Source organism: Myotis daubentonii, chromosome 14 (assembly GCF_963259705.1).
Source record: "Myotis daubentonii chromosome 14, mMyoDau2.1, whole genome shotgun sequence".
Lineage (NCBI taxonomy): Eukaryota > Metazoa > Chordata > Mammalia > Chiroptera > Vespertilionidae > Myotis > Myotis daubentonii.
The window spans coordinates 52089348-52101551 of NC_081853.1; the positions used below are offsets into that span (position 1 = coordinate 52089348).

General features: G+C 57.3%; 1 protein-coding gene across 4 annotated transcripts in view; it reads right to left on the reverse strand.

The window, feature by feature from the left end:
- Positions 1–3795: 3795 nt before the first annotated feature.
- SCN5A (sodium voltage-gated channel alpha subunit 5) overlaps positions 3796–12204 on the reverse strand; it is a 72652-nt gene continuing 64243 nt past the window's right edge. For all 4 annotated transcript variants that reach the window (XM_059664432.1, XM_059664430.1, XM_059664433.1 and 1 more), the window contains 5 exons: positions 11677–11730; positions 10984–11121; positions 10232–10336; positions 8848–9118; positions 3796–7325 (listed from right to left, as the gene is read on the reverse strand). In XM_059664432.1, the coding sequence (XP_059520415.1) occupies positions 6085–7325; positions 8848–9118; positions 10232–10336; positions 10984–11121; positions 11677–11730 (1809 nt within the window). In that variant the 3' untranslated portion in view covers positions 3796–6084. The remainder of the gene's footprint in view (positions 7326–8847; positions 9119–10231; positions 10337–10983; positions 11122–11676; positions 11731–12204) is intronic.

The window sequence follows — 12204 nt, forward strand, 5'->3', positions numbered from 1 at the left end:
TCCAGAGGTTCCAGGACCCAGTGGCCTTCCCTTGGGGAAGAGCGGTGGTGAGGGCGGGGGTGGGGGGGATGTTACCTTTGAACCCAGGCCTGTGAGGGTCTTCTGGGCGCACGTTGGCTTGTTGGAGATGTGGACGACCGGGCCTCGCTTGGCCTAGGAGAAGCTCAAGTGGACAGGAGACGGGGTCCTGCAGAGAGGGTCTCGGCCAGATGCTCTGGGGGTGGCGTGGAGCACGCTGCGGCCGGGGCAAGCGCTCCGGGGCCTTCCTGTGGGCAGAGGCGGCAGGTGGAGAGAGGGCCTGTGTGTGCACCATGACCGGGCCCCTTAGAGCAGTGGTTCTCAACCTTGGCTGCACATTAGAATCGCCTGGGGATCTTTGTAAAATCCTGATTTCTGGGCCTCATCCCCCAGAAATTCTGTTTCTTTGTGATGGGGTGAGGCCACAACATGAGTAACAAAGAAACAGAATTTCCGGAGGATGGGGCCCAGAAATCAGGATTTTAAAAAGATTCCCAGGCGATTCTAATGTGCAGCCAAGGTGGAGAACCACTGCCCTATAGGGTTGGGGCCTTGGCAGGTAGAGGCTGGGGATGGACCCACAGGTGCCCAGGGGCACAGGGAAGGGTCACAGGGGCCCCCGGAAAGGAGAGCATCTCCTGGGCTGAGAGACGTGCAGGGGGTCGCCCAGGAGGGAGATGCCCTCTGGCCTCTGCCTGGCCTGGCAGGAGGAGCTGCCCTGCCCCGCAGCCGGGGCTGCTCGGCCTGGACGCCCTCAGGAAGAGGCTGAGGCTCATCCAGGGCCGGGAAGATGGCCTGTGCCGAACCGAACCAAGAGGGACCGAGGGGCAGAAGCAAGGGCTGGCTTCCAGGACACTACGGGCTTTGCAGGCGGTCCCTATGGGAAGGGAGAGACCGGTGACAAGGGCAGTACCAGGAGCGGGGGCGGGGGTTGGGTGCTGGTCCCGGAGGGAGGGCTCCCGGAGGAGGAGACATTGAGATGAGGCCTCTTGGAGAGATTTTAGCCAAGTCTGAAGCCTGAGCCAGGACAGGCCATTCATAGGAGAAAAGCTGCAGCAAACAGCTTGGGTGAGGCTGCAAACTGGGTGGTGCAGGGGTCTCCGGGAATCCCCAGGGTGGAGCAAACGGTGTGCTCCAGGCTGATTCACACTCAGACGTGGCTGCCCGTCAGCCCTGCAACAGGGGAGGTGCCCGCACAGGAACAGTCGCCCTGGCGAGCACCCCTGTCTGGGAGAAAGCTGCCCCCGCGTTCCGGCTCCGATGCCAGACAATCCAGTTCCTCACCTTATGGTATCTGGGTCTCCGGCGCTGGAGCTCAGAAGACGTGGGACCGTGTAAGTTTGTGTGCAGGCCCTTTAAGAGGAACACCTGGGATTCCAGCAGCCTCCGTGTCACTCGGCCAAAACCCCGCAGGTTTTTGCTGGGACCCTTTGCTCGGCCGGTTTTATGCCTCTGCCCTTCTACTATTCTCAACGTGCTTTCTCCTTCACCTCTCTAGTGGCAGGACTTCCATCCAGCCAGCTTTCAGGCGGTTCTGAATGATGGTTGTTCTGTATTTTAGTTATAATTTTGATGTGGTTGTGAGAGGCGGCAAGTACAGGCGTTTGCCTACGCCGCCATCTTCCCAATCCAATCTCTCAAACAAGCTCCAGCTGGTGACAGCGTGTCCCAAACCGATCAATAAAAGGCCCGAGACCCGGCTCTAGCACCAGCTGGCCTTGCTTCACAGCTGGTCCTCACAGCCAATTGGCCTGGAGGTCAACTCCTCCTAGACGCCAACAGCAATCAAGGCTCAGCTACAAGACTGTGCACACAGCCCACAGAGGGGCGCAGCTAGAGGGCCCAGCTCAGGTGACTGGGGAGGCTGAGCCACTGGGCCCTGCAGGACACCTGCTACACAAGGCCACTCTACCAATTCCAGGAGACGTAGCTGCTCTACCCAATACACAGAAACAGACACAGGGAAGCCGCCAAAATGCCAAGACAAGGACACATGTCACAAATGAAAGAAATGGATACGGAGCAAACTACTGGATACGGAGTTCAAAACCACGGTGAAAAGGTTACTCAGGGATCTTCAGGAGACTTTCAAAGATCGTAGTGAGAATGCCAAAGACATGAAAAAGGACCAATCAGATGTTAAGCATTCAAATCCATATCTATCAACAATCGGATCTAAAAATCAAAATAGATAAACAAGAAATCTAATGGACAAAATAAACTGGTAAATAAAACAGAATCAGAGGCATGGAAGCATGGGGCAGACTGACAGTCTCAGAGGGAAGAGGCGAAGGGGGCGGGAAGAGATGAACAAAGATCTCACCTATGGACACAGACAGTAGGGTGGTGAAGGCCTGGGGTGGGGCGGGAACCGGGTGGAGGGGAGCACTGGGGGGAAAAGAGAGGGACCTCTATATTACTCTGGACAATAAAGATGGAAAAACAAAGCAAAAAACCGCATGCGGCCTTCGGGAGAATAGTGTTCGGGAACTGGGGAGGCTGAGCCACTGGCCCTACGGGACACAAGGCCACTCTACCAATTCCAGGAGACATGGCAGCTCTACCCAATACACAGAAACCAACACAGGGACGCCGCCTGTGGGAGCTGGAGAGGCCGAGAGGACGAACAGAGAAATGTGGTTACGAGTGGGCAGGGCTGGAGGCTCTGGGAGGGGTGTGCCTGGACCCCGAAGCAACAGGAAGCCACTGGAGGGTTTTATCCAGGAGGCAATGATCTTGGATTAAAATATTCTGGTAGCCGAGTCGTTTGGAATGGCTGAGGTCAGAGGAAGGGAAGCCATGAGGGAGATGCGGGCCTCCACTGGGGAAGCAGCCGCAAGGCAGGCCAGGGGTGGGGTTGTAAAGACGCTGAGAAGGTGGTGCCAACAGGGTGTGGACTGGGCGAGTGGGCGCGGGAAAGCCTGCAGGGGTAGGGGGCACCTTCACCGACAGGCGTAGAGGCGGGATGGATGAGCTCAGGGCTGGGCGGGTTGGGCTTTCTTAAAGCGTAGCAGGGAGTGAGGGGTTTCCCACTCTTCCTGCAAGAGGGCCCAGGGCCTAAAGACCTGGCGCATTCAGTCAGACACTGGAAAATGTGCCCCAGAAGAGGCAATCCAAGAGACTGGAGGGAACCCTGGAGGGGGTGGCGCCTCGGGCGCCTGGAGAATTGACGATTTCCAGAAGCAGCTGCTGTCCCCCGAGTTAAATGCTGGGATGGACGGGACCCACAGGGGAGGACGGAGGACGGAGGACGGAGGACGGAGGACGGAGAAGGCTCTGCTGCAGCCAGCCACACGGAGGCCCTGCTGGCTGGCCGCGAGCTTTTGGTGGGGTGCTGGGGGGCAGCAGTGAGAGGGGCGGGGGGCACGGAGAGGGAGCCAGCGTCCAAGCCTGGCTCGAGGCACAGGTGCCACCACCTGGCTGTTTTCACGGCAGCCGCCCCTTCCTACATCCACCTTTCCAGATCCTTCCTATGGTGTGAGCCCCAATCCCAGTCCTCCCGCTCTGCCATACCCCTGCCTGGAATCCTGGAAGGCCCCAGGCCCGGGGTCCCCTGGTGGGGCAGACTGCTCCACCCTCAGCACACTTTCCCCAGCCTCCGTCCCAGGAAGACACCTGGGAGTCCTGCAGGTTCTCGGACCCAGCCCGCTCTCCCAAAAGCCTGTGTGTCTGAGGGGGGTGGTGTGTGTGCGCACTCGCAGGACCAGCCTCCTCGCAGACTCCTGGGGCCTCATCAACCCCCTGCGCAAGAACAGAGCCAGGCCAGGTCATGGAAGCCATTTATTGGTTTGTTTTAAAAATATGCATCTTATTTACACACGAAGTTTGGTGAGAAGTGCTCGGTTAGTTCAGACAACAGCTGGCACCTGACGCGCGTCCCTCCCTCCTTTTTCCTACCCTCTTTTCCCCTCCTGCCGGCCAGTGTGCAGTCCTAGAAGAAGAAGAAAAAAAAGAGCCACACTAAAAGCTAAGGAGTCGGGCCTCGCCCGTCCTTGCCCGCGACCACACCGTCCGCAGCTTCTGGCGCTGCCAGCGGCCAGCCCCGGGCACCTGTCTCAGGCTCCGGGCTGGCCACCCAACACCACGGCTCCTTCCGGCAGCTGGGCTGGCAGCCGGCGCCTCCCCAGCCGCATTCCCGCCCGTGCAGGGAGCCGAGTGCTGGGGGGGTTGGGGGGTGGTGGTGGCATTCCTCTCCAAGGCTGAGAGCAAAGCACAGAGATCTACAAAAATAAGATTTCCACTCGGAGGAGTGTCGCTGGGACAGTTCAAACCTTGTCCCGTGCTGGACTCAGAGGGAGCAGGGGCAGGAGGGAAATCACTGGAGAGGAGGGGGGCTGGGGCCGGGGTGACAAGGAGAATTGTAATACTTGACTCCCTGGCAACGCCACCGGCACTGCCATGAGCTCAGAACGTCCAGCCCTCTGACAGCTCGGAGAGGTAGGTTGGGAGCAGCCCGTGTCCGGCTTCCCGGGCGGCCTGTGAGGTTGGATGCCCCGCGGAGGTGGGCGGCCTCGCTGGAGAGCTGGAAGGGGGCAGCCCGGCTCCTGCCTGCTCAGGCTCCGCCCACCCGCCCACGCTGTCACTCTCAGGGTGACAGCTCTCCACATGAAAAGATTTGCATATGCTAAATAGGATTGTCAGCAGCTGAAGAGGCCCCTGGAGGGTTACTGGACTAGAAAAAGTGTTTTTCCCTGAAAAAGCCTTCGGACAAGACCTGTGGGACAGCCTGGACCCTCCCCCAGGAGGTCCTGTGTGCAGGTGCCACCAGGACCCCAAGCTGAGCCGGAGGGGCTGGGCCAAGGCCACACTGCTCCCTTCCCAAGGGGTCCCAGGGTTCATTCCCCACCCAGGGCACGGGGACAGGCCTGCTCACCCCTGCCTAGGACCCAGGCTGCTCTCCCCACTCGCACGGAGCTGGGACCACACAGGAATCACCTCGCCCCCACGGTTAGAGGGAGAAAGTCCGGAAAGAGAACTCTGGCCATGATAACAGGTTCCCGTCTTCACGTGGGCCGAGGGCTGTTGAGCTTCTTAGCCCCAACCCCACGGTGCTCAGCCTTCTCTACCCGGCCTGTGGGCAGGGTCTGCCCGGCTCGGGAGCAAGAAGAGCTGGGTGCCAGGCTGCGGGTGGGCCGGCTCCCTCAGGCCCGTCAGTTTTATGTTAATACTCGTACAGAGGCCAACCTTCAGCCCCCAGGACCAGCCCTGGGACCTCTCTTCCGGAAGCCTCCTGCTTTTGTAGAACCGACGCTGCGAGGCTGCTTTTCAGTGTGTCCTACTAGGTCCTGCCTAAAAACACAGGGGCAAGCAGGACCTTGGGGATGAAGGAAGGCCAGAGGGGGTCCCTCCCCGCTGACAAGACGCCACGTGGGGCTGGGAGGAAAGGTCTGTCTCCTTGGGGCTGGGCCAGGGGTGGCTCCCTGGCACTCGTCTGAGAGCAGCTGGTGTGTGGCCTGGGTGTGCACATGTGTGTGAGAAGAGGGGTGCAGCCCTCCTGGTCTGCAGCCCGAGTGGCAGGGGACCCCCTTGCTGCAGTGAAGGCCTGAGGGAGCCACACCGATCCCACTTCTGCATTGAGAACAGAGTCCCAGCAGCCTTTGGGAACAGTTCACACCCGCTCAGAGTTTGGAAGAGCAGTGTGAGTTGCTGCCCAGGTCCATGGAAAAAAACGTTAGTTCTTTGCTCAAGTAAAAAAATATCAAATATAATAAATTTATGAAAGCCATTCACAACATACACAGTCTTCGTTTTCTATTTTGCCGTAGCAGCTGGGGTGGGGTTGCTTTCCAGAGCCCCAGGGTGTTGCCTGACCGGACCAGGCCACTGGTATGAGTGGGGGTCTCCGGGGACAGGCCGCCCCAAGTGGTGGGCATGGCCAACTGCTCCCGGCCATCAACGCGGGTGCCATAGAACTCTTTCTTGTCGACCCACGGGGCTGAGGCTCATCTCTCACTCCTGAAGCCCCTTTCAAAGAAGGCCCCACAGGTGCTGGCTTCTGGCTGCACATGGGTTTGCCTCGAGGCAACAGGCTGCCATTAGGGGTGTCTTGGCCAGCCTGGGCGAGGCTCACACCATGGACTCTCGGTCCCTGTCTGAGGATGCGGGGAAGTCCGCGAGATCCTCACTGCGGCTGCAGTCAGACACCCGCACCTGGAGGTTGTCACTGGTGGCCCTGGTGACACTGTCATAGGAAGGGGGGAAGGATGTGGAAGAGATGGAGGAGCTGGAGGGCGGGCCAAGGCGCTGGGAGAAGTTCTCATTCATCTTGTAGGCGATGAGGCCCTCTTGCTCAGGGGCATCCTCCTCGGAGAGGCCGCTGCTGCCCGCCTGCTGGCGGAAGAGGAAGGAGGCGTGCTTCATGGAGCGCTGCAGCAGGTGCCTCCGGAAGGCCCGCTGGATGACGGTGGCCGACACCTCCTCGTGCTTGCGCCGGAGCGTGGTGGTGATGGGCTCGTAGGAGATCTTGGACGGGTTGGCCGCCATAAACTTCTCCTCCATCTGGATCTTCAGGGCGTCCATCTCCCCAGACTCCCCCAGGACCCTCTTAGTGAAGGCGAAGAGGATGTCCATGCAGTGGATCCGGTCCCCACTCACCATGGGCAGGTCCATATTGATCAGGCTGATCTGGTTGGGCTTGGCGATGCGCAGCGGCTCAGACAGGGCGTCGGCAAAGTCGGACAGGGCCGTGTACTCAATGAACTGGGTGGCCTCCGGGTCGAACTTCTCCCAGATCTCATAGAACATGTCGAAGTCGTCCTCGCTCAGGGGCTCAGTGCTCTCCTCTGTGGCCACACTGAAGTTCTCCAGGATGATGGCGATGTACATGTTGACCACGATGAGGAAGGAGATGATGATGTAGGTGGTGAAGAAGAGGATGCCCACAGCTGGGCTCCCACAGTTCCCCCGGGAGCCATTGCTGTTGGGCAGATTGGGGTCGCAGTAGGGGGGCCCCGTGTTGAGGATGGGGTTGAGGAGACCATCCCAGCCAGCCGACGTGGTGATCTGGAAGAGGCACAGCATGCTGTTGGCGAAGGTCTGGAAGTTGAACATGTCGTCGATGCCAGCCTCCCACTTGACATACGCGAAGTTGGCCATGCCGAAGATGGAGTAGATGAACATGACGAGGAAGAGCAGCAGCCCGATGTTGAAGAGGGCAGGCAGGGACATCATGAGGGCAAAGAGCAGCGTGCGGATCCCCTTGGCCCCGCGGATCAGCCTGAGGATGCGGCCGATTCGGGCCAGGCGGATGACTCGGAAGAGTGTTGGGGAGAAGAAGTACTTCTGGATGATGTCCGAGAGCACAGTGCCTGTGGGAAACAGCAGAGGCTGTGGCCACCCATGGCATCTCTGTCCTCCCTCCAGACCAGTGCTGCTGGGTGGGATTCTCTGCAGCAAGGGACAAGGAAGAGGGGGCCCTTCCAAGAGGAACGGGTTAACTGCAAGGCCCTGCTCCCCCCGTTCCCATGAATCTCCATTTCTGCATATGATCCAGAACATGAGGACTCACGACTTTTGCAAAGTGCCTTCTCAGCCCCTTTGTTTCTTAGTCTTCTGAGAGCACTGCAAAGTAGAGCTGTACTAGGCCTATCATCTAGATCATGGGCTCTGAGTCCTGAGGGGACTTGCTCAGCGTTTTGGTGGCCTAATTTGGGCCAGAACTCAGGCCTTTTACTCAAAGTGTGGTCTGAGGATCAGCAACCTTGGGATCTCCTGGGCACATATCAGAAATGCAGGACCCCAGCTCTGCCCCAGAGCCACTGCATGTGCACAAGCCCAGGAGTGCAAGAGGCACTAGCCTGGAAGTCAGCACTCTCCCCTCTGCCATGCCATGCCACTCCATGCCACTCCACGTTACATCTCAGGCTCCCTGAGATGGTTCCTATCATCTTCCCAACTCTACTAGCTTCCAGGGTTTACCCACCCCTTGGTCTCTATTGACTGCTCTGGGCTGGGATTTTTAAGGAGCAGGGACATAACTTATAGGAGAAAGAGTGATACTGACTTGCCTCATATTGGCCCAAGTGATTTTTCCCAACTCCTCATATAATAATGATGTCACTGGCTAACATGTGTCCAGTGTTTACTGTCAATCAAGCACTGAGCTGAGCACTTTATATCATCCATTAAGCCCTTCCAGTCACCCTAGAAGGTAAGCTGATACCCTCAGCCTCATTTTCCAGAAGAGGAAGCTGAGAGGTGAGGTAACTTACCCAACTGGCCACCTAGTCAGTGAGAAGCTGGAATTTGACTCAGACACTCTGGCTCCAAGTTGACCTGTTAGCCGTGCCTCTCCAGCATGGCCAAGCACCGGGACCAGGAGGTGTTCCGAGGAACATGCTGAACCTCCCGAAGACTCTGAGACTGCCCATCATCAGCTCCATTCCTACTGCCAATGTCCAGCATAGTCTAGCCCCTCTTGGCACACTCTAGCCCTCACCCCTGCCTGGGACCTCCCTGAGCATTTCCTGACTCTTCTCCCAGCTTCTAACTATCTGCCCATCACCACAGCTGCCTTAGCTCCTGCCTTAGCCCCTGCCTCTCCCTCCAAGTTCACCAAATGCTGGGACTGTCCACAGCAGAAAGATGAAAGTCAGTCACTCCAAGGCAGAGTTCCGTGGGGACAGAGTCAAGAGTTCAAGTGTGTGTGTGTGTGTGTGTGTGTGTGTGTGTGTGTGTGTGTGTGTGTGTGTGTGATGGGGGAGAGGTGAGGAATGCAGAGAGAAAAGAATGAAGGAGCCTAAGTGTACTTGGCATTAAGTACAGATCTCAGACTGGAGGAGAGACCTGGCCTGGGGAAGGCATCTCTGTTCAGACAACTGGTATACCCACCCACAATGGAGAGGATGACAACCACGAAGTCGAAGATGTTCCAGCTGTTGGTGAAGTAATAGTGCCGCAGGGCACCCATCTTGATGATACACTCGCCCGTGAAGATGACTACGAAGAGCAGGTTGATCTTGCCCAAGATGTTGATCTTCTCCAAGCTCTGGTCATCTGTCTCCACCATCATGGTCACCATGTTCAAGCAGATGAGAAACATGATGGTGACGTCAAAGGCCTGCTTGGTCACAATGTCGAATACGAAGCCCTGGTACTTGTTCTGAAAGGAGGGGCAAAGGATGGGCTCAGCAGGGATTTTGCAGGCCAGCAGGTCCCCCCTGTCGCTGACTTTGTCCAGATCGCCCACACTCTTAGTCTCCTGTCTGGTGAGGCCAACACCCCACCAGACGGCCACAGTGAGAGGAAGAAGTCAGGAGCTCTGGAACAGCCTGGCCCTCCTGCTGAAGCGCTACCTGGGCTCCAAGGCCCAGCCCGAGGCTCCCTCTTCCTTCTCTGATGGGTCTTCAGGAAGGGATTTCTCCTACTCGGAGTTTCCTTAGCAGACATTCTTTGAGCTTTTCTTTTTGTTCCCACTGTCTGAAAGCTCAAGGTCAAATTTAAAGGTCAATCCTAGTAATTGTATTAGCCCTCAGGTTAATAAATATTCTCCACTCTTTAAGGAATTGATTTTATTTACTCTTCTAACTATATTTGTGTCTTTGTTTGTAAGTCACCCCAGATATCTCTCTCTCTCTCTCTCTCTCTCTCTCTCTCTCTCTCTCCCCCCCCTCCCCCACCCACACATGCACAACAGAGTATGGTGAAAAGAATCAGATGAAATTGATGAATTAGATTAAAAAATTGGGGCTGTCACTTACCAGCTGGTGATTTAGGTTATGTCACCTAATTACTTTGAATACTGCCCCGCAACCCTGCTCCAACATACACACACTTTATTGGAGAATGGCTTGGTCAGGCAAGGGAGTCGGCCTATGGAGGACCCAACACGCCTCCTGGCCCCACGCACCAGGGGATCTACCATTCAGGGGTTGTAAGAATAGGCGATGAATGCGGTGGGGGCTGCAAAGACTGCCCTGCTCTCCCTGGGGAAAGCCTGAGCCCTTGCAGGGGAGGAGGGGCTCACTCAGAGGCAGATGAGCTTCTATAGGAGGGGAGTGTCCCCTGGTTGCCACAGCCTGCTCCTGCCTGCCTTACTACCTCTATGAGACCGAGACCTCTGTGTGTAGGCAGACGCCTGACTACACGGGACTGGCTGAGGGCCCCAGGCTGCGCCAAAGACCGTGATAGTTGGCGGTGTGGTATGGGAGCCCCCCAGGCTCCCCCCCTCCCCAGAAGATCCTTCCCCCTCTTTCCAAATCGGGAGCAGGCTCACCAGGGGCCGGGGGATGGGTTTCTGGGGCTTCTTGGAGCCCAGCTTCTTCATGGCGTTGTAGTACTTCTTCTGCTCCTCTGTCATGAAGATGTCCTGGCCCCCTAAGTGCAGAGAGACAGGCACCAGACTCATTTTGGGGTTCTCAGAGGCTCCAGCACGGACAGCACAGGGATCCTGCTTCAATAATGAGGTGCCAGGACCAGTCACCCCCTCACTTCCTGTCCCTCTAAAGTATGTCACTATCCTGCACCACAGATTGCTCCCCGGAGTTGCTTTTCCAGGGGCCCTGTCCCCATTCGCCTTGAGATTTCTCTGGCTTTGTGACCTGCAAATCCTGTCCCTACCCTCACCCTCTCACCTGCCCAACACAGCCCGTTGGAGGTTCTCTCTGCTCACTTTGTTTACCTGTAAACCAATCATGGCCCTCTGAGGGAGCTCCAGGCAGACCCTGGCCCTCTGCACAGGCCCCACCCATTATCCCTGATCATGGACCAGGTGACGAGCCCCCAGCCTCACCCAGCTTCTCTGAGGGGCCTCATCTCTCAGGTAGACGAGGGCAGGCCTGGGGCCCGTTGTTACACTCTTGTAGGCCTGGGCATATGACCTCATGGACACAGATCCCTGCCATTCCACTCCATCCAGCGGGAGCAAGCAGGACCATCCTCAACAGAAAGCCCAAATGGGGCCGGCCAGCCGCCAGAACCCTTGGCGCCCAGCCCTGCCAGCCCAGGGGGAGCCTGTGCTCTACGTATCTTTTTCTTCTGTTGGTTGAAGTTGTCAATGATGACGCCGATGAAGAGGTTCAGGGTAAAGAAGGACCCGAAGATGATGAACACAACGAAGTAGATGTACATGTAGAGGTTGTATTCCCACTGGGGCTGCTCTTCATACTAAGGGGGCGAAGCCAGAGAGGGAGGTCAGGCAGGCAGGAGGTGGGCTGGCTGGGGGCGTCCACTCTGTGGGAGAGAGGGGCTGTCCAGAGGAAGGTGTGGGTGTGTGTGTGGGGGGTGGAGCTGAGAAATGGACAGTGGCAGGTGAGGAGGACAGGCTGCTGGGCTCAGGGGTGGCACAGTGTCACCGCATGGCTTCTGTCCCTAGGCCATTGGGAGGTTTGAGAATAAGGGGCATCTCTCAGTCTCCTGTGACCTGTCAGTGTGAATGGGTGGTTATGAGGACAAAGGAGAAGCTTGATCTTCCTGGGAGAAGACTTTAAGATGCAAGTAAACTACAGTGAATTCAATTTGGAAGATATTTGAGAACTGTGGGACTCCTTGGGAGACCACTGCCCCAGGGCCAGGCTTGGGCATCCCAGAGAGGTTCAACTGCAGGTTGACGCAAGGGATCTGGCCCTTAGAAGGTGGGTCTTCAGATGTGGACCCTGATTCTCCGGTGGCCAAGCAGCTGGGAGCCTTAAGTGCCTGACTTTGTGGGAGAGGCCAACCTACCCCCCTGGAGTCCACAGCCGCATACATAATGTCCATCCAGCCTTTAAATGTTGCCTGAAAGGAAAAGACAAGAGTCAGAAAATCACTTAACTCTGCATCGACTGAGCCACAAGGGCTCCTGACTGGATAGGTGAGGCCAGGAAGTGCCCTCCTGCAAGAAGCTCGCAGCCCACCCCACCCCTGCGGCAGTGTCCAAATGACTAGGTGGTCAGGCAAGGAACTTGTAGTTCAAGCTGGTTATGGAGGGGAAGCCAGCTGAGCAGACACCCCTCGAAGGCCACACAGTGGGGAAATAAGCTTCTAGATGTTGGCCGAGAGACAACTGAGGCCTGAAGGAGGTTGGCCCTTCATTCCGATCCACATTCGTTCCGGATTCTAAAACGACACAGAGTCCTACAGCAGGTGTCAGGGACAGAGAGGTGGGGCTTGGGCTCTCTGTCTGGCTTAAGGTGGGCCCCAGTGCTGACCTGGTCCCCTTGGTCATGCACCTCAGAGAACCTTGTGGCTTATGCTCTGTGGCCGTTCAAA